The 21,180-nt window shown below is 55.6% G+C and overlaps 2 protein-coding genes and 1 long non-coding RNA gene across 4 annotated transcripts in view; 2 read left to right on the top strand and 1 right to left on the bottom strand.

Annotated features, from left to right (window-relative positions):
• The first annotated feature begins 1,105 nt into the window (after positions 1–1,105).
• On the top strand, positions 1,106–11,057 carry BRI3 (brain protein I3). The gene is made up of 3 exons (XM_019422603.2): positions 1,106–1,460; positions 2,003–2,105; positions 10,634–11,057. The coding sequence occupies exons 1-3, from the start codon at positions 1,319–1,321 to the stop codon at positions 10,764–10,766; spliced, it is 378 nt and encodes a 125-aa protein (XP_019278148.1). The 5' UTR covers positions 1,106–1,318; the 3' UTR covers positions 10,767–11,057.
• On the top strand, positions 7,567–10,356 carry LOC109251213 (uncharacterized). The gene is made up of 3 exons (XR_002073409.2): positions 7,567–8,552; positions 9,580–9,789; positions 10,252–10,356. It is a non-coding gene; the product is annotated as an uncharacterized LOC109251213 (long non-coding RNA).
• A 171-nt stretch (positions 11,058–11,228) lies between the features above and the next one.
• The window catches only part of BAIAP2L1 (BAR/IMD domain containing adaptor protein 2 like 1), a 94,654-nt gene continuing 84,702 nt past the window's right edge, over positions 11,229–21,180 (bottom strand). For both annotated transcript variants that reach the window (XM_019422600.2, XM_053894226.1), the window contains exons 13-14: positions 13,543–13,580; positions 11,229–13,048 (exon numbers count right to left, since the gene is read on the bottom strand). In XM_019422600.2, the coding sequence (XP_019278145.2) occupies positions 12,973–13,048; positions 13,543–13,580 (114 nt within the window). In that variant the 3' untranslated portion in view covers positions 11,229–12,972. The remainder of the gene's footprint in view (positions 13,049–13,542; positions 13,581–21,180) is intronic.

The following is a 21,180-nucleotide window of genomic DNA, read 5'->3' as shown; positions in this document are numbered from 1 at the left end:
AGGTGGGGATGGGCTTTGAGGAGTCACACTTGTGACAGAGAAGATGGTCTTTTCGGAGAAATTCAAAATAGGCTGGGGTCTCAGCTGTCCTTTGTCCTCGCGCTGGATCAAACTGCAGGTCACGTAAAAGAGGCTGGGAAACACCAAATGCTACAGAAGGCCCTGGAAAGGCCTAGAGGAGCTACAAATTCAGATCTTTCTTTTTAAAGTTTTTTACAAACCCATTAAACATTAGCAGGTGACAGGGAAAATGCTTCTTTGAGGGAACCCAACCGAGTGGTTGGTCTTTGCGCCAAGTTTAGGCCACTCCCCTTGTCTGAGCCTCTGTCCCCGGCCCGGCCCCGTAAACCAGGGCTAATAAGTACCTCCCGGGTTGCTGTGCCGATGAGTGAAACCGAGGAACAACCGGAACAGTGCTTGTCACGTAGGAGGTGCTCAATAGCTAGGGTTTTGTCCCCAAATGGGGAGTTATTTGTAATCAGTGGCTGCAACTCCTAGAAATGATCTAATTTGTCAAGACGAAAATCGAGGGAATGAGCATCCGCCGAGCGCGAGCAGGCAACGTTGAGATGCGCGCCCTGCTTCTTCCCGCAGGGGTTTGAGCTTCCATTGACCCCGGCCGCGGCCCAGATTGGGATCCGGGGTCACTCGACACGCGGAGCACCTCCCCACCCCCCGCTCCTTTGCCCAGGATAGGTAACAGCCGGGGGACTCGCCCCTCCTGGACCCTCCTCCAGGCCGCCCCGGGTCCCTGCCCTTCCCCGTGGTGAGTGGGCTCGGGCCATCGGATCTCCCGCCTACCACGGGGGTCTCCGCTAGGAGATGGGTGGGGCCGACCCCGGCTCTGGAAGGGGCGGGGTCCGCGGGCCATAAAAGTCACGACCCAAGTGCGGCACCTCCCCCCAGTCCCCTGTGTGGCGTGCAGTCTCCTCGCGGCGGGAGGTCTGGGGGCCGCGGAAGCGGCGCAGGGCAGAGCGCGGGGTCAAGGCGGCGGGCGGCCTAGCGGGTGGCCCGGGGCGGGCGCGGCCCCTTTAAGACGCCGCGCCGGCCCCGCCCCGCGCCGCACCCCCCGCCGGGAGCTGCGCCACGTGACCCGGGTCTTGTGACTGGCCGGGGGGAGGCGCGGAGGGGAAGCCCGCGGCGCCCGCCTCCGAGAGGGGCCCAGCCCCGCAGCCGCCGCCGCTGCCGCCGCCGCCCGCGAGGAGCGGGTCCCGCCGGCGGGTCCGGGCGTCCGCGCGAGTCCGAGCCGGCGCGGGAGCCGGAGTCCGAGCGGGAGTCCGGGCGGGAGCCGGGCCGGGCGCGGTGGGCGCCGCCCGCCATGGACCACAAGCCCCTGCTGCAGGAGCGGCCGCCCGCCTACAACCTGGAGGCCGGCCAGGGCGACTTCGCGTGCGGCCCGCACGGCTACGGCGCCATCCCCGCCGCGCCCCCGCCGCCGCCCTACCCCTACCTCGTCACAGGTGCGCCCAGCGGGCGGGGGCGGGGGGGACCGGGAGCAAACTTTGGGCTCCGTGCTGTGGCGACCTTTAACCCCGAAACCAACTTTTCTCCGGACGCGGCGGCGGCGGCGGGGGGGCGCGGCCCGGCCGTGCTCGGCCGGGGGGGGGGGGTCCCCGCGCGGGTGCTGCCGAGGAGCCTCCTCGGGGCCGGGAACGCGAGCCGGTGGGGACGGGGGCGGCGGGTGAGGCTCCCGCAGCGGGATCCCGCCGTGCGGCCCTCTGCCTACCCGGGGGCGGGGGGGGGGGGGGTGTTGGGGATTCGCGAGCACCAGGCCGGCCCTTCTCGTGTCGCGCCACGGCCGTCTTGCCAATTAACTTCGTTAACCAGGTGCCGTCTGCAAGTTAGCGCCGGGTCAAGCCCGTCGCGGGCTCTCGGCGAAGGCGGCTGTCGTCTTGATTTTGGAAAGGATAAGTGGGGGGAGGTCGGGGGGAAAGGTAGGAGTAGTCCTCACGCTTCCCAGATTTCCTCCCTGCCCCCTTCTCACGTGCCTTCCTGCCCACAGGGATACCCACCCACCACCCCAGGGTCTACAACATCCACAGTCGAAATGTCACCAGGTACCCTGCCAATTCCATCGTTGTCGTTGGAGGCTGCCCGGTCTGCAGGTATGTCACCGGCCGGGGGCTGTCCCCCCCCCCCCCCCCCCCCAATCCGGAGAACACATACCCAGAATCTCAGAGAGGCAGACTCGTTCGGAGGTGGGCTAGTCTTGTCTGGGGACAAGCTACTGACCTGCGGTGTGGGGGAGAGAGGGTTCTTTTGTCCTTAGATCTAAACACGTCGCAAGGGTCATAGGGGAGGGGTTCACTTTCCTGAGGAGAGTGCTTTTGGGGCCACCGAGTCCCAAATGAGTGGGATGTAGAAATGTTAATGTCTCATGTCCCTGGTTCTAGGACGTGTAAGTTTGCTTTGCAGTTGATTCTGGAAGGTGGTGAAAGGTTTCATTTTGCTGGGAAGGGGCAGCTAGGAAAGCCCCAGTGGCCAGTGTGTTCAAGGAGCCGGAGGTCCAGGAGGCCAGGGGAGCACCCTCCTTGAGGGCTGCTTCATCCCCAGCAGGGCGGTCAGCTGGAGGAGGACAGAAACACCGGGCTTCTTTGGGGGCAGGAGCGATTTTTCCGTATTCTCAAACCAGAGCCTCTGGAGTTTGGCAGGTGTCCGTAGGAGTCAGACTCGGGTAAGACTTGGTCCTTGCCCTTGGTTGATGCGAGAGAGTCCAGGTCAGCCCCTTGAGTGGGAGGAGGAAGTTGGAAGTCTCAGAGATGGAATTGAGAAACACTGGTTTACACTTAGGCTTCGTGTCGCAGGTGTATCTGGAAGGCCCAGGGTGGAGACAAGGGGAAGTTAAAGGTTTCAGAGTCACAGGAGTAACGAGTGGGGGGTGAGTGCCGTCCAGGAGCGGGGGCATCACAGAGATGAGGGGAGGAGGGGGACTCCCAGAGCCAACTGAGTACTTAGTAAAGAGGGCTGTGGGCAGGGGGCCCTGGGGCCGTGGGCTGGCCACGTGCCTCGTGTGTAAACTCAGAACAGGCATCTCTCTCTCTTTGTTTTCTGGGTTTTTCAAGTTTATTTATTTACTTGGAGAGAAAGGTTGAACATGCGAACCAGGGAGGCGGGGAGAGAGATTCCTGAGCAGGCTCTGCACCATCAGCTCGGAGTCAGCGCTGGGCTGACCTGGGGCTCAGACTCAAGAAGCACGAGATCACGACCCGAGCCAAAACCAGGAATCCAGCACTTAACTGGCCGAGCCACCCAGGCGCCCCTCGGAACAGGCCCCTCTTTGATATGCCTTTGGAGGACACGGAGGGGCGGGTGGAGGGCGAATGACCCGCACCCTCCTGACCGCCCTTCTCTTCTTGGGCACCTGGGGGCGTCACAGCTGTTGGGGTTTAAGGGCCCAAGGGTGGGGAGAAGGCCTGTGTGGCCTGGGCGCTGGCAGCGTGCCGCTGGGCTGAGCAGGGATCGGGACTTGGTCCCCGGTGTCTCGGGGGGTTGCTTGTAGAGGTGGGTGAGGGGAAACCCACTGTATTTGGCTTTGAGGCGGTCCCGGGTGCTCAGAGCCCTGGCTGCTTGCACAGTGCTGTCCCCACTTGGGCCAGCTGGAGGATTCCAAAGGCCTATTTTTGGGTGGGAGAATTGAGTGATCTCCCAAGTTTAGGGAGTGGTGTCAGGCCGGTAAACTAGAGGGGGGCCGCGGGGGGGGGGGGTCTGTCTGGAGCAGAGCAGTCTGGGATTTCCGGGCCTCCACGCTACGTCCGAGTGTTCTGTCCCAGTGCCCAGCCTGCTGGAGGAACTGGGTTTAGATCCTGGCCTTGTTTTCCCTTCTGTGAAACGGGAGCGTCTTGGGATGCTCTCTGAAGCCCCTTTCCTGGCCCTCGTGCCTGTGCACAACCAGCAGCAAGGCCCACGTGGCTGCTGCCAGATGGGGAGCACTTTCCCTGGGGTGGGAGCTCTGTCATTTTGGGGGCCAGCGGCTTCTGCTGCCTCGGGTCCCAGAGCCCCAGTCCTGCGGAATCCCGATCAAGGTCAGGCTGCCTGAAGGCTGAGGTGCGGGACTCCTGTGTCGGAGACAGGCTTCTTTCTTTCTGTGTGGGGATCCCTGTCCTCCCTCTTCTGGGCGGAAGGCAGTGAGGAGTGGGTGCTCTGAGAGCAAGTCCGGGAACTGTGTTGGGACCACACACGGACTCCCTCTTGGCACATTCCTCTGTGGCCCAAGAAGGATGGATGCCAGAGCTAAGGGCCCCTCCAGCACTTGGGTTCTTCGTGCAAGAGCATCCCTGCCCCCTGCCTGCCCCCTGCCGGCAGCGCCCTCCCGTCTGGGGAGCGGTCCTTTCTGTGCCTCTGCAGCACGGGGGAGTGTGGGGGGGCTGGGGGGTGGGGGGGTTGGGGGAAGGGAGGTGGGCAGCGGGAAGGAAGGAGAGTCTCGGCGCTTCCTAGGGAGGCTCTCCTGTGGTTTGGGGAGTGGGTGCGTGGCCTTGAGGCCGCTCCTCTCTGGGCAGGATGGAGAGGTGGCCCCTGGGCATGGTGTCTAGAGTTGGGAGACAGGACACTTGTCATGTGACTGTGCTTTCTCCCTTTCCGTGCAGCCCGCCAGGCTCTGTCCCCTTCCCTCCCTGGTAACCGCTTGGCAGCGATTTGCCCAAGTCACACGTCTGTGATTTCTTCTGAGGGAGGCTTGGCGTGAGAGGCCTGTGTCCCATGTCACTTGGCCATCATCTTAAGCAGCCTGACTCTGTCTTCCCTTTTTAGTCGGCTGCAAGAGAGCTTTTCGTGTGAGCCCAGAGGATGAGCGTGCTCCTTCTTGCCCTGCTCGCGGGGACTGGGTGCCGTCTTGCTCAGCCGGGCCCCCGGGCTCTCCAAAGCTGGGCCTCCCCTGGGGGGGTGTGGGCTGTGCCTGGATCCTGATCCCAGGGAGGTGGCACCGAGAGTCTGGGATACCAGGCCCGGCTGGGTGCACCAGGGGCTGTGCTGGGGTCGCCCGTGGAGAAGGCGCTCTGAGCAGCACGGGTCAAGGCCAGGGCGCGCGTAAAGCAGCAGACGCAGGGCCTGGCCTGCTCTGAGTTCCCCACTGACACTGGCTGGGCGTCCTCGGGTATTTAGTTTCGGGGATAACCAGAGAGGGGGTAGGAGATCTGGGAATGAGTGGGGCCTTGGAAGCCGAGAGAGGCTCCAGGAACAGATCAGGGTCAGATGTCGCCTGAAGCCAGCGGTAAGGTGCACGTGGCCCGGGGTGGTCAGCGTGGAGGGGACTGGTGACCCCGGTAGAGCCGGTGGGGGCACAGGCAGGCAGTGAGGGTATGACACGGGACGTGGGGGGACGTGGTGGAGTGTGTGGAGGGGTCCTGAGAGGAAAGGATCTGTGGGCACTGTCTCATTGGTCCTCGGTCCCGGAGGAGGGGGAGTAGCACCCAGGTGAGCCTGGACTTGGCGGGCCGTGCAGCCCGTGGGAGCACTCGAGGGACCGTGGGGCCGCCTCCCGTCTGCGGGCCGAGGACCGAGCCGGGGTGGCCCGCGGCACCTCCAGAGGCCGTTGTCATGGAAGACCCCTTCGCCCCGCCCCGTGATCTGCTCCGGGAGGCGTGAGGCCGTTCAGAGCCGCCGGCGGCCTGTTTGCAGGGGAGGCCCTGGGACCGCAGAGGGCCGGACAGATGCGCCAGGCGGGCGGGTATGACCCGGGTGGCCGCGTGCCGGGGCATCTGCTCCCCACCCCGAGAAGTCTGCCGCTCCCTTTCCCCACAGAGGCTAGTCCTTCAGGTGAGGGCTGGTCTGGGCACTGCCCCCGGGCTGCATTCTGCCTCTATGAGTGAGTAGTTGGGGACGAACCGGGGGCGGCTGGAGCTCGTGGTACCTGGTCCCCCGGTGGCGGGGAGGGGACTGGGAAGCCCTGGGCGGGGCTGCTGTAAGGAAAGCGGGAGGTGGGGAAATCTGGCACCCAGCCTCGGGACCTCCTGGGACGCGTGGGCTCGGGCCTCCCATGCTGCCGTCCCTTGTGAGGCAGGACCCCCGTGCAGGCAGGGCCTCTGTCATCCTGCTCATCCAGCGCGTCACCCAGGCCCGCTCTGGATAGATGGCGGGCGGCCCCTCTCTCCATAGGATGAGTCAGACATCCAATAAGCATTTTCAGCATTTGTCAAGTTCCTTATTTCCCCAGCTTCCCTGACCCCCCCCCCCCCCCGCCCCCGCCAGCCACCCAACCACACACACCCACACCCACATACAACCACACAATCTGTTGCTCAAGAGTGGGGGCGGGGCCTTCCATCCTCAGCGAGAGCAACCTGCTCAGTTTGGATTCTGAGCCACTTGAAAGAGTTGAAACTTTGTCCTGAACTGATCGGGGCCTTTCCGGGGGGGGGGGGGTTTGGGGAGAAGAGTGTGGGAAGCTGGGAGAGGCCGGCAGGAGATGGCCAGGACAGGGCATCCCATCCCTCCTGTGGTGGCCACATGGGGACCGTAACTGAGGACAGGTCTGCTCTGTAACCTGGAGTGTCGCTGCATCAAGAATGGCCCAGAGATCAGATTATGTTTCTCAGTTCAGAAGATTCTGGATTTTTAAAAAAAATTTTTTTAATTTATCTTAGAGACAGAGCGTGAGCAGGGGAGGGACAGAGAGAGAGAGAGAGAGACAGAGAGAGAGGGAGAGGGAGACATAGAATCTGAAGTAGGCTCCTGGCTCTGAGCTGTCAGCACAGAGCCCAATGTGGGGCTCGAACTCACCAACCAGGAGATCATAACCTGAGCCGAAGTTGGAGTCTTAACCAACTGAGCCACCCAGGCCCCCAGAAGAGTCTGGATTTTTAAAAACTAAATTATGTCAGCATTGTTTTTGAGGTCTGGGGCATTACTCTTGGTCAAAACATTAATATTTTTGTAGCAAGACGTGAATATTCATGTTAAGTGAATGCATTATGACCATCAGTGGCCACATCAGTTCAGGTCACCTGTGGCTGCCAGGTGAGTTTCCTGTAAGCCTATGAAACAAAGTTTTCTCAGAGCTTTCTGTTGTTTGGAATTGTGGGTAAGACTCTTTCCAGTGGGAAGTGTGGTGCCCGAGAGCTGGAGGCTCCTGCTGGCCGTCCCTTTGTCCCTCAGGCTTCAAAGCCAGGTTGGGTTCTGGTCATTGTTGTGGGAGGTGGTCTGGTCGTAGACTTGCTGGCAGGGATGGCCCCTAAGGTGAATGGTGTGAGCTGGGCTGTGCTCTGGTGACAGTGAGTGACAGGTCTGGACGGAAAGCACCGCAGGCTGGTGTTACCCGTGTTTGGGAAACGGAGGTGGGCCGGGTCAGCCCGTGTTACCCTCACTTTGCTCTTTAGGTTCCCAGAGCAGCTGCCGGGGGCTGAGCAGGGGGGCCGGTCCCCCGGGCTCCAGGGCAGCGAGGGCCTGGGCGAGAGTGACCAGCCTTCGCGGGTGTGCTTGGTGGTGGGCGGGCCCTGGAGCATCCGGGAAAAGCAGCCCCCAGGATGGGCGGTTCACTTCGGCGGGCCTGCCAGGCAGCGTGGGTAGCTCCCGGCCCCTGCACCGCCGGGGAGACTGCACCCAGCTGGGGCGGAGCAGGGTGGCGGCGGTGGGGGGGAGGCGCTCCTGCAGTCAGGGGTGCGGGCTGCCCACACGCACCCACTTGAGGGCACTGAGGACGACAGGACAGGCCTTGGCCCCAGCCTCCCGCCAGACACCTGGAGCCTCTGAGCAGACACCATGGATTCTAGGCTGTGCCTCTTGACAGGTTGGATCCTGACACGAGATGACATGGAGTGTCCAGCTTGGGTGGGTGCTCAGCCCGCTAGTCCCGGTCCTCGGGCCTCACTGGCCCCTGGAGGGGACGCTGGGCAAGGCACCCTCTGCTCCTCCAGAGGGCAGTCTTCTCTGCAAGGTTCTGTGCTGGCGCAGGTGACCCAGCTGTGAGGCCCGGCTCGCCCCTGCCCTCTGCCGTTTCCTTGGACATTCTGACCGAACGTGTGAACTGGTGTGGTTCCTGGGACTTCAGCTGTAGGTGGAACGTTGCTTAGAGGCCAGGAGGAAGGACAGTGGCACCTGGGTGGTGCCGTAACTCCCAACTGGTACAGGGCCGCCCGGCTGCTTCCAGCTGCTCTGTTAGTGGCTTGATGAGCATCAGTAGTTGCAGGAGTTGTGGGCGGGGATTGTGGACAGAACAGGTGTGTTCCCTGCCCGGGGCAGCCTGTCCAGTCTCCCTGTGTGTGGGGACACAGCTGGTGGCCCACAGCCTCACCCCTGACTTTGGCAGCATGGCCTTAGGTGCTTTTTCCGGTGGGGCAGGTGTAAGGTGGGCCCCGCGCAGCTGCGTCCGGACTCCCACGGGCCGGGGCAGCCATGGGAGGGCCCGAGAGCAGTGTAGCGACCCGACTGCCTTTGCAGTCCTTAGAAAGGCGACTCCTGAGCGGCTCAGTCAGTTAAGCAAGTCTGACTCTTGATTTCGGCTCAGGTCATGACCTCCAGGTTCGTGGGTTCGAGCTCCGTGCCAGGTTCTTGTGCTGACAGTGCAGAGCCTGCTTGGGATCCTCTCTCCCCCCTCTGCTGGTGCGTGCTCTCAAGGAAAGGTAACTCTGCTGAGAGAAATTCAGGCCTACTGATTAACTTTCCCCCAGATCTGGCCTTGTCTGTGTCCAGTCTAACCGTTCGGCACACACATCGGTTTGGGAAATGCCGGCTGAGACAACAGTTCAACAAATGGTTTTACTACAGGACTTCTCAGAGCCATTCCTAAACTACTGTGCGCTGTGATACCAGGATGGGGAGAGAGTTTCCCCAAATTGACCAGAGAACCCCCCCACCCCTTTTCTGCAGTTTATCAGGGGAACTAGTGTGTTAGGACCAGCACCTGGGAAGCGCTTCTGACCCTACTGTCTGTCCATTGTGGAAGTTTCAGGCAACCCTCTCCTGAGTGGGCAGGAAGAGAAGTGGGCATTGAGTTTGATTTTTTTCTTTAACCAGTGGAAAGCCAGGCCTCTTAGTCTGGTTTCTCACAATTCCCCCGCCTGCTCCGTAGGGCTGGGTGCAGTGTGGCCCTCAGAAGGAGCAGCATTAGCAGCTTTGGCATTTTGAGTGGAGGAGGCCTTCTGTTGGGTGCTTCTATTAAGCCGAACCTTCCTCTGCACACACAAGGTGGCAAAAGGAGAAGCAGCTGTTTCCAGAACATTCTGGAAGGGCACAAGAGATCCTTAGCAGTGTTTGAAGACAGGCTGAGGCACGGATGGGAGACCTGGCTTTAGGGAGACCAAGGCAGCTGGGGTGAACCCGGGGCAGGGGGCACGGGAGTGGGGGCCTCCCCAGGAAGGAGTGGGTCAAGTCTTCCTGCTCACTACCCAGCTCCTGTCCCCCCGTGGAGCCCCTCCTTTATTCCTTCTCAGTACTCAGCCCTGGGCACTTTGGCCCATTTGTTCCCGTGAAATCTGGTGAAGGGCCCTGTTCACTAAAAGCCCTCGGTTCGCATCGCGGTAGACAGGGTTAGAGGCTCCCCGGCCGCCTGGGAGAGTTTGTTTCCACCGGCTCTTCCTCGGTCTCCGGAATGTAACGGGTTTCTCATTAGGGCTGAGCTGGCTATTGCGGCTCTCATTTTAATTTCAGCTGTGTCCAGAACTTTCCAGAAGTAGCCTAAAGAGCAGAGGCAGAGCTGAGCACACGGCTCTTGCTTCCCACCTTTGGGAGCGAGCCTTTGAAAAGGACCCTGGAATGTGAGCGGTGACTTCAGATCACTGAACCTGTGCTCGCGTGGCTCATGATTGGGGTGATAGCCCGGAGGCGCCTTGTGGTAATTGTGTGTTGTGCGCATTGAAGGTAAACTTGACTTTTTGAAGAAACAGATTAAATGTCTCAAGATACATGCTGCCTTTTTTTCTTTTAATTTTTTTTAAGTGATTTTATTTATTTTTGAGAGAGCACAAGCAGGGGAGGGGCAGAGGGAGAGGGAGACACAGAATCTGAAGCAGGCTCCAGGCTCCGAGCTATCAGCACAGAGCCTGACGCGGAGCTCGAACCACGAGATCACGACCTGAGCCAAAGTCAGACACCTAACCGACTGAGCGCACAGGCACCCTGTTAAGTGCTGCCTTCTTCCAGACGTTGTGAATGTGGCTGATTTTAATTGTTCACTAAAATCTATTGTACCCCTCCCCCAAGTCTGAATTCTAAACTTCATAAGTTTTTGGAATTTCCCTCTAAGGAATAGAAGAATAAAACTTTTCAACACTGGGGAGAAAAACTCTAAAATGATACGGTTTTCTTGGGTCTTGTTTTCAGAGATACAAGAATTTTTATAGAAACTAGCATTTGCTTCTTGTTCTTCCTTTTGTGACGGAGGAGAAAACACTGCAGGTTATGTGGCAACTGAACGTTCTTGTCTTTGTAAGTGGTAATTCTGTAGGTAACGTAGCGGCTGAGAGTGGCAGCTAGCCTTCCCCTGGGTAAATGGGCATGTGTAAGAGGCCGGGGGTTTGTTGCTGGAGGGGTGAAGGCTGCTTCTGTGGACCTGGTCACCGTGAGGCACCCGGGGCCCTGGGTCCTCGCGGCCTCAGTCCCTTCTTGTGCCGGGGTGTGGGGGGGGTACAGAACTGGGTCCAGCCTCGGGGTCTGCCAGGGACCCTAACGCGCGTGCCCCCCCTCCCCCCCATTCTCTCTGCAGAGTCGGGGTTCTGGAGGACTCCTTCACCTTCCTGGGCATCTTCTTGGCCATCATCTTGTTCCCGTTTGGGTTCATCTGCTGTTTTGCCTTGAGGAAGCGAAGATGCCCCAACTGTGGAGCAAACTTCACTTAAAGGGAACAACACACCTGGCTTTCCTACATCCAGCTGTCTTTTTCTAATGTAAATGTCGTGTACAGTAGCTTTATTTGATTAAGCTTCCAGGACTGTTTTGTAAAGTGAGGCGGGATAGACGGCGTGCGCGTGAGCTGCGGTTTCGTGGGGCACAGGGGTCACGGCGTGGGGACGCAGCAGCACTGCTTCGGGGTGAATGACAACTCAATAAAGCACTGCTTCTATTTTTTGCAGTCTTCAATTTGAGAAAGGTGAGAAATACTGTTTTAAATAAATGAGATTCATACCATTGTTGACCTGGTTCTGCCTGGTGTGCACACTGCCACTTGTATAAATAAACTTGTGTGGACGTTGGAAATTGTGACCAGACTAGAATAACATACCCAGCGCCTGGCTTCAACACTGTCCATCGTGGCCGATCTTGATCTAGTCCTCTGTAGGCATTCGCAGCTCCAGAGAATGTGCTTTTCGAAGTTTTATTATTATAACGAAACATAATACCTTGACATTACTCCATGCCCGGGGCCTGAGGCAAGCCCGCCCACCCTCTGTGAGGCAGGTGGGTGCCCGCTGCGGCCCATTCCCTGGAGGTGCAGAACGGGTCCCCGGGTGGGCCCGCAGACCGCACCTAATAATCTGTAACGAAGCCAAAGGATCCCAGAGAGCGGAGCTCTGGAGACCAGGGCCCCCACCCCCTGTAACACACCGGGGCTGTGTCTTAAACCCTCCCCCCGCACCCCCCTGTTGAAAATACCGGGCTTCCGTGAACCCTCCTCTTAGAGGAGCGGTGGACCACGTAACTAAAGTGGACCGTGTTTTCTTCCCTGGCTGGAGCGTCTTTCCTCAAGACAGGTGTACTGCCCGCCAACCACTCGGCCCCTGGAGAGCCCTCACATGGGTCTGACCCCTCAGCTCCTGGGGACCTCGTCTGGTTTGCCAACGCGGCCGGGACAGGACCAAGAACGAGAAGTGGCATGCACACACACTGGTTTACCTGCGTTTGCCCGGGACTAGTTTCAAGTGTCTAGAAAAACGTTGATAGTTACGGCGAGACCAAAGGGGCTATGATAAAAAAAGAGGGCCCTCTTCGCCCACACACAGTGAATGGCCTGGGTGTGAGTCCTGATTCTGCACTCCTCCCAAACAGGGCCCGATCCCTGGCAGCCAGAGATCAACTCGGCCACTCGCTCCGAGGTCCCTTGGCACGGGACACCCCGGGTTCTGAGGGCACGGGGCAGGTCTCGGGTGAAATGCAGAACTTCCCATCCCAGCCGCTGAGACTCGGGCATATGGCTTTGTACGCGCTGTTTCGGGGCGTGCGTAGGTGTGTCCGTACCCGACTCAGAAATGGAGAAACTTGGACCCCAGGGGGTTTCAGAGTACACCAGCGATGGAGGCAGCTCTGGTCAGCCGGCTTAGCGAGAACGCCCTGGGTCTGCACACGCAGGGTCCTTACACGCGTGAGTGACGCCCATCACCTGCAGCACAGCCTGGTGTGTTTTCATTGGTGAATCCAGTCGGTGACTCCGAACTACCAAAGTCCGTGGCTCTAGGGTTATGCAAGTACTAAACGTGGCCGTGACAGGGACAGGCAGAACACCTCCGTGCTCTGTAGCGATGTCTAAATCAAGGGGAACTGGGGGATTTCTCCATCTAGGTAGCTCTACATTTGGTTAAACAAAAATTAAGAATTTTTAAGTTAAAAAATCAAATATAGACTATTCATAATTTATATTGCTTAAAATTATGATTTGCATGCTAAGATGCAACTTTACACAACCAGCCTTTCCTTTAGATAATGTTATAACGCTAGATAAGAGCACATGCTTTTTAAAATAAAACTGTGCTCATTTCATGCAGAGAGCTGGTCACGAAAGCAGACTATCCCTCATTCTATTAAAAAATAATCACAGAATATTAAAAAAAAATGATACAGTAAGGATTGGAACCAAATTTATGGTCTTCTGACAGAATGGGAGGAAAATATTTTCACTGATTTGAGTTGGTCACTAGACTATTATTAAAGACAAACGTATCAACCCAACTATGTTAAATTGAGAAAACGCGTCGATTTGCTCAAGTGGAATACATTTAAAATCAGGCACCCTTTGGCGAAGCTTTGCAACAGTTAAGCGCACACCAAACAACACATCATTTTGCAAGTGAGAACTTAACGTCGGAGGGACTGGAGCTCCCGGCCTGCTCTTCATCGAATGATCGGTGCAGAGCGATCGTTTGTCACCGTCGGCCGGAGTTTCACCGTCGCGAAGGGGTTTTCTCCGCTGCAGGGGGAGAGGAAAAACCACGTCTGCAGACCATACTACAGGATGGGAATTGGGTTTTAGAGGAGCTGTGAACTACCGTCCTTGCTCTGTGAAGTTAGAAGGCTTCTGTATAAAACTCTGGACGTTTTCTAGACACAGACGTTTCACGGTGGCAGTCCTCTCTGTGCACCCATGCCCACCCGTCACAGAACTCTCCAGGGCTGTAGATGCTGTAATGGGAGAGCCCACCCTTCTGTGGCCCTGTGTGGGAGGGGTTACGTGAGAGAGCCATAAGGACGTGGTCTGGATCAAGATGCCAAATGCAACATGGCTGGGAGGCATCCCTTGGGGACCCAGGCAGAGGCCGGGCAGGCTTCCTGTGCTGTGAGAACAAGGCGGCCGCCTTCTCCTTGGACCCCATAGGCCTAAGGCGCCTCGGCCGGGACACCCCCCCCACCCCCTGCCCCGGGCTGTGCACCTACCAAGACCCCCAGGAACACAGTTCAACGTACCTGAGAAAAGGAGGCTTTGCTGTCCCATTTGCGTCGTTCTGTGAGGAAGATAAAGATGAAGTTTATGGAAGGGTCACGAAACCGGGACATTTTCAATAAGACCTTAAAGGTAAAGATATCTAAAGTGCAAGGAGCAATTTACGGCTGATGCGTGTAAGCCCACCTGAGGCCATCTCAACGTCTGTCTAAAGTCACCTAAGGGATAAGGGTAAGAACAGAAAACCGAAGACAGTGAGGGGCCCTCACAAGTGCTGGCATGTCTCAGGCCTTGGAAGACCATGGCCCTTAAGCTGCCCAGCCATAGTGCCTACAGCTGGTGTTTTGGGAGCCCAGTCCTGAATGAGGCCGTTACAAACAGGAAGGAAAAATAAAACCTTGTTGGGTTTTGGTGCCCACAGATGTGGTGCCAAGGGCTAGCCAGAGATCTGGTGGGAAGTTCCAGAAGATGGGACGACAGAGGGACAACACTGCCCTTGCCTTCAGGAACTACCAGAGCCTGGGGACTTGGGGGGGGGGTCTCCCAGTGTGGCCAGGGACCAGGGGTGTGTGTGTGCCTTCTGTCCTTCGTTTTATAAAGCTAGAAGGCTTTCAGAATTTGCTTTAAATCTGCTCTGGCTGTTGAAAAAAATCACTGGCCTGAGCTTGTGGGGCTAATTCTCAGATGGCTGCCCAGGAGAGGGCAGTGTAATGCCGTCTGAGCCACAGGCCACCAGACCAGACCAGACTCCTGGAAGCTCCCAGGATTCCCAGTGGCCTCAGGGCATATGGGCCTCTGAACACTGAAGGATAGATAGCTCTTCTCACTTCTGGTTGCCAGCCTAGGGTCGAAGGCCATAGTTGGAGGCCAAAGCCCAGGTCAGGGCTCTTTCTGCATGGCTCCTCTTGGGTTGTGGACACAGATTCTCGAAGTACAAGAGAGGCTGTGGGCACTGGGGCTACTTCAGACCTGTGCCTGCTGTCTCTGTGCCTCTGAAGACCTCCGAGCGTGCTTTGAACCTCGAGACCAGCAGGTAAGCAAGGTCATTCTGATGGGGAGCCCCAAGCACCTGAAGGCAACCCCAGTCAGCCTTGTGCCCCAATTCAGTGTCTACCTTTTCTTTTGTAATTTATTTGAGAGAGAGAGAGAGAGAGAGAGAGAGAGAGAGGAGAGTGAGTGGGGGGGAGAGGGACAGAGGGGAAAGAGAATCCCAAGCAGACTCCACAAACCCTGAGCCCCAACACAGGGCTCCATCCCACAGCCCTGGGACCGTGACCTGAGCCAAAATCAAGAGTCGGATGCTCAACTGACTGAGCCCCCCAGGTGCCCCTGTGTCTACTTTTCATCACAGATGCACACAGCGGCTGCCCTGCTCAGCATGTCCTAATAGGGTTTTAAATGGCTGCAAAATGATTTCTTCCTACTAGGCGTGCTGAGCTTCCCCAGCAGGCCTCAGAGCAAGTCATTTGTGGGGTAGTGCTCTCATTCCGTGATGGTTACAGGCTAATTTATGACTTACTGAAAAAGCACCAGGATGCCTGCCCTACAATGGCACGTGTGCTCAGTCCGTTGGCAGTGGCACGTCGCCTAGAGCAGACAGCCCGTGCACAGAGGCACCAGCTCACGCAGCAGAGAGGCCTCCAGTGTCCTCCCTCCTGGCCTGGAAAGCACACTTCCTGCAAAGCCAGGTGTGGCCTCTGCCCGTCTTGCGCTTGGCCGCAGAGGCACACTTGGCCCTCTTGCTCCTTGATACTGTCTGGAAACCACCTTCCTGTGGCCTTTCCCGGGAGCACGCTCTGTCCCTGCCGTGTGCGTCCTCAAGTCTGAGGAAAGCTCCGTGCGCTCTGAACTGGAAACCAGAAACAAAACCCTCCCTGGAGTACTTGCCAGACAGACTCAGCCTCAGATGGAAAACTTTGGGGCCTGTTCCCGGGAGGGCCTCCTGAGTCCCGACTGACCCAACTGAACTTTAAAGTTTATTTAAGTACTCTCTACACCCAACGTGGGGCTTGAACTCACAACTGTGAGATAAAGCGTCACATGCTCTACCGATTAGCCAGCCGGGCGCCCCCGACCCAACTGAACTTTAAAATGAGTTTAGGCACATGTTCACAGGCTGTGCCATTCGAGTACTCGGTCCAGACATTTGAGAGAAACAAAAATGGCTGCAGAGATGCAGCACACTCGACCCTAAAGTGACAAGTGATGACTCCGCTGTGAGGAAGGAAGGTGAGAGTAACCTGGGACAGCCCAAAGCTATTTAGTGCCAGGCAAACCCGGGTCCTGGTGCGGTACGTACCCCGCACACACCCTGGCCAACCTACACACGTGCACGTGGGCACCAAAACCCCACCGGGATACTCAGAGCAGCCCTGACAGGCCAGCCTCAACATCTATCAACAGGAGAAGGGACAAGAGCCTTCTATCCAGTGAATCCACGCAGCGATGGAGCGCCACAGGACAGCCCGCTGTGTGGTTCACTTCCTCTGAGGGCCAGACCAGATGCGCCGTCACGGGGTCCGAAGTTGGGGCTGTCTGGACTGAGAAGGGACAGCGCCGTGTGTGTGTGGGGGGGGTGGGCTTCTGGGGGGCTGATAATCTAGGTCTTGCTCTGGTGCTGGTTATATGTAGCTGCTTTGTGAAAAGTCCTGCACTTTCCTGAATATGGCATTCTTGAATGTCTGCTTTTAGAAAAACAGGACATTTTCAGAAAGGTTTCTCCTCTCTTTAACATACTTCCACTAAGCCCACTCCTGTGTTCCCTTTCCTGCCAGTGAAGGGCACCCCCAGGCCGTGTGGCACTGCCCTCATTCAGTCTGTTAGGAAGGCTCATGTTGTGCTCAGAAGCGTCTGCGGAACCTTCCCTCCAAGCTGACCACACGACCCCGTCCCTTGCGCTGGCCAGTGCCCCAAGCCCGTCTGTCCATCCTGCCTGCTGCCTCCAAAAGCTCCAACTGAACCTGTCCCTCCACAGCCTCCCTGAGGCTGAGTCATGGGGTTCGGGTCTCCTGGTCTCTGCGTTCCCCAATCTGTCTTTCCCTCTTCCAAACAGCAAAGTCTCTGGAGGCCTTTCTTGGTCCTGCGTCCCTGGACCGGGCTGGTCTTGATACGCCTCCTGCTGCCCCAGGGCCCCTCTGCACAGGCTGCAGGCCGTGAGCCACCTTCTCCACACGCACGGTGCAGGGCACACAGCACATGCTAGAGCAGGTCTGTGGAGCTGAGCTCCCCAGGGTCCCCTAGCCCCCTGGCAGAAAAATTCCTTCTACAATGTGGACCTTGCTCTGAGTCAGCAGTACGTATCCCGCACTTTTCTACAGACTTCACAAAGGCCGGCACCTATGGCCTCAGAGGCACAGCCGGTTGCATGTTCTGTGTCCCCTTCCGGCAAGCAGCATGGTGCTGGTCTGGAGTGTACTCAACACGACAGGAGGTGATCAAGTGACAAAACCAGGCACCCCTAGGGGCTAGGCATGTCATTATGAGCGCGGAAAAGGTTATCCGTGAGACAGTAAGGGCAGTGAAGGCCTTGGGCCTGGTCAGCAAGATAACCCATAACCAGCTTATTTTGACCCAGCAGGAACAGGCAGAGTAGGGCACATCTTGTGATTCCCCCAGAAAACAACACGCAAGTCCACCTTGAGTGGGCACTTGCTGCCACGTGGTGTCCATCCATCTTCCCCTTCCCACTAGCCAGGCTTCTGCTTGGGTGTCCACCACATGTCCACGTACCTGAAGGCAACTACTTGGTCCCAGCTTATGGGTGGTCCAGGTCAGCATAAGACCACCCCATACAGTCGTCCTCCTGGCGGTAGGCAGACACTCAGACGAGACAGGGACTTCTGTGGCCCAGTGAGAATGCTGAGGGGGGTGACCTCTGCTCTCTGCCCACTGGTGATACGGAGCTCATGTCCCCAGAAGACAGGGTGACTGATGAGAGAGCCCTGAGGGAGGCCTTGCTATACCAACCCTCTCTGGGCTGCTGCTTCCATCAGATAGTTCCTTCCTGTCTGAAGCTGCTGGAAGTCAGCTCTTACCTGCAACACGGGCAGCCCTGATGCTTGTTTTAATTTTTGATGTCTGTTTATTTTTGAGAGAGAGCGCATGAGCAGAGGAGGGGTAGAGAGAGAGGGAGACACAGAATCTGAAGCAGGCTCCAGGCTCTGAGCTGGCAGCATAGAGTCAGACGCGGGGCTCAAACTCCTGAGCCATGAAATCATGACCTGAGCCGAAGTCGCACAGTCAAATGACTGAGCCACCCAGGCGTCCCATCCTGATGCTTGTTTTAGATGTTAACAGCTAATGCCAATCCTCAACGTGGGCTAGACTGATCTCACAAATCACAACCTCTGAACTAGTTCAACCCCTTTATTCTTAAATGGGGACACTGAAGGCCAGACAGGGAAGAGTCAACTACCCTGGGGAACCAAGGTGTCCCCTGTGGAGAGGAGATGCAAAAAAAAAAACAAAAAACAAACCAAAAAGGCCACACTCCGGGCCCTCCCTCACACACACTTGTGGCTTACACAGGGCAGTGAATGCTGAGTTTGAGAAGCAAATGTATGTGGAGGAGAACTTAGTTTTCAACAGCTCTTTCAAGCCTGGTTCTCTATTTAACAGCCCTGGGCAACAAGAGAACGTGGCCATCAGACCCTCCAGCTTCAGTCTCAAGGACCACTCCCCCAAGCCCTCCAGGGAGAAGTCGGTGTCTCAGAACATCACAGGGTAGCTACAGAACTGTGGGGCTGGTGGGCCCAGGAACATTGTATGGTAGGCAGCTCCCAGGATTGGGTGTTTAGTATACTTAATTAAGCCTAAGAATCCTGGTGTTTTAAGACTACATGTAACTGACAATAACAGTTGTACATAAAAATTAAGTATAAAAGTATTAAGATGCTTTGCCAGCTGCCATGGATCCCAGCATCTGGCTGAGACAGAACATACCTTTCCCCAACATCATCAGCTGGTTTAAAAATTTTAGTTTAGGAAAAATAAATTATCAGCCTGGCTGGGCATAAAAACTTTTGAGATACAAAATCCCAGGACCGCGTACCAGGCAGGCCTGAGTCATGCTACATGCTTCTCCGCCATCATGTAGATCAGGCTTTTAAATGGAACACTGTTCTATTTTTGTATGATCTATACCTGATTGTCCAAAATGGTAGCCACTGCCTGCATGACCCAGTCCTGGACATTTCTGTCCAATCCTCTAACTGTTATGAGTCACTGATCAGCCCTGCCCATGCCCTGACACCGGAGGATTAGATCCTGTGCCTCCTGCTGCTCTTGCAAGAGGCCACCGAGCCGAGGCGGCCGGTTCCAATTTCAGGAGCTTCCAGGGCTCCTGAGACCACTTCTGGGGAGCAGAACCAGTTCTCGTGTGCCTCCCCGCAGCAGGCCCGCAGGTTTCAGTTATGTTCGCGGAACTCCTGATCTGACTTGCCAGTGACGAAACGCAGTCGCTCGTCTAACAGAACGGGGTCAGCAGAGGAGCACGTGAGGGTGTCCGCCGTTGGAGGTGTGGGGTTTTTTCTTTGGCAGTTTGCATAGGATCTTGAAATAGGACTTCAAAACGTCAGTGACAGAAATGGAATATCAATCATTTAATCTCACTGTGCAACTGGGAAGCACTGTGTACGTATTTTGGGGTCATTACCCTCTTTATTCCAAGAGAAGATGACTCTGTGGTCTTACAGATAAGGAAAACTGAGTATTCTAAAGAGGGTGATGGGGGAGGGCGCCCCTGAAGTCGTGGCCGGCAGTGTCTTGTTCAGGGAGGCCCTCTGACTTTGTGGCCGTTGCTGGTTTTTAAAAACCAGTTAGTATTTTCTTGTGACCTTTATGAACTGGTGTTCTCCATTACCCTCCAGACCACAAAACCGAAGCAGCGATCATCGTTACCTGCCAGTACCTCGGGAAGAGCGTAGAGGGGACAGTGGGACCTGTCATACGGAGCGTTCTGATGGGGGAGGGGCAGGACACACTGATGCACGGCCAGCTGAGGTGTCAGAACCATTTCTCAATCTGAAGGACTCCGAGTCCTTCGCTCTGTGTCTCCCCCTCTCCTCCATCTCCCAAGGCCCCACAGTCCACCCCACGGTCTGGGAGCTTAGAGAGCTGGGCTGGCAGCCTTCCCGTAGCACACCAGCCCAGGCAGCAGCACGGGGCTCGTCTGGCACTCATAAATGCCTGGTCCGAGAAAGTGTTCTGATCCTACTGTGTGCGGGTGCTGGGGAGGGAGGGTAAAATATCTAGTCGGGGTGCCTGGGTGGTTCAGCCAGTTGAGCATCTGAGTCTCGATCATGGCTTAGGCCATGATCTCACAGTCTGTGAGTTCAAGCCCCTCATAGGGCTCTGCACTAACAGGGCAGAATCTGCTTGGGATTCTCTCTCCACCCTTCTCTCTCTGCCCCTCCCCTGCTCATGCTCTCTCTCAAAAAAAAAAAAAAAAAAAAAAAACCCAAAGAATTGAAAAAACAGATTTGCCTATATTTTTCTCAAGGAGATCTACTGAAGTGCTAACAGCAGTCATCCTGGAGGTGAAGTTACGGATAGTTTCTAACAGAAGTTCTTTGGTTATTTTTATAAGTAGCAAATTGTGTTACTTTAAAAAGAGGTATTTCGGGGGCACCTGGGTCAGTTAAGCATCCAACTCCTGATTTTGGCTCAGGTCATGATCTCACAGTCATGGGATTGCATCCCCCATCGGGCTCCATGCTGAACATGAGCCTGCTTAAGATTCTCTCTCCCTCTCTCTCCCTCTCCCCTGTGTGCACTCTAAATAAATAATAAAGAAGTATTTTAAATAAGGTATAATGATTAGATATTTTAACTTGGACTTTGCTCTTTAACTTAGATCCGCAGCTGTGATGGCCCAGCAGAGTTACAGGAAATCTCATTTCAGCAAGTGTTTATCTAGCAAACAGCAGCATTTGGGGGGGGGGGGGGGAATATATATATACATATATATATATATATATATATATATATATGTATATGTATATGTATATAGTTGTTTTATGTATAATATAGTTGAAATAGTTGTTTTCATTTATGTATAATAGATATTATACATATATATTGTATACATACATATATGTGTATATGCATGTATATATATGTATTGTGTATATAATGTAATATGTGAATATATACATATATATTTATATATAATACATAAATGAAAACTATTTCAGTAGGGATAAATGTTATTAATTCGAGAGCATCCTTATTTCTGTCTCCAGAGTGGGGTAATTTATCAATTTGATTATTTGTAGTAGAATCTGAGACAAAATTTTCACCATAAAGCCATATCTAATGTTAAATATAGTAGAGCATGAAATATATATACACAGATGAAAAAATTTTTATCAAAAGTGAGAAGAAGGGTCTCTCAAATTGTACTTTGTCCTTTTTTTTTTTTTTTTTTTTTTTTAAAGAGAGCTGAAATGCATGAGGAGCAGAGAGAGAATCCCACACAGGCTCTGTGCTGACAGCACAGAGCCTCAAGTGGGGCTTGAGTTCACCTGTGTACTCTGTACTTTAAAAATCCATAAGTAACTTCATCTTTAAGGAATAAAAATACATAATACCCTGATTATTTTACATTATTCAGAATGTTTTTCTAGTAGTTTACATGTATAACTTAATTATAGGTAAGAATT

Source organism: Panthera pardus, unplaced genomic scaffold (assembly GCF_024362965.1).
Source record: "Panthera pardus isolate Hobbes unplaced genomic scaffold, ASM2436296v1 HiC_scaffold_4, whole genome shotgun sequence".
Lineage (NCBI taxonomy): Eukaryota > Metazoa > Chordata > Mammalia > Carnivora > Felidae > Panthera > Panthera pardus.
Note: the sequence above shows the minus strand (reverse complement) of the source record. Positions and strands in the feature narration are given on the sequence as shown.

Excerpts from the sequence above, each read along its gene's own strand:
- BRI3 (XM_019422603.2), top strand. The coding sequence starts at position 1,319 with ATGGACCACAAGCCCCTGCTGCAGGAGCGGCCGCCCGCCTACAACCTG. Across the intron at positions 1,461-2,002 it reads CTACCCCTACCTCGTCACAG|GGATACCCACCCACCACCCC; the intron begins GTGCGCCCAGCG and ends TCCTGCCCACAG. Across the intron at positions 2,106-10,633 it reads GGAGGCTGCCCGGTCTGCAG|AGTCGGGGTTCTGGAGGACT; the intron begins GTATGTCACCGG and ends TTCTCTCTGCAG.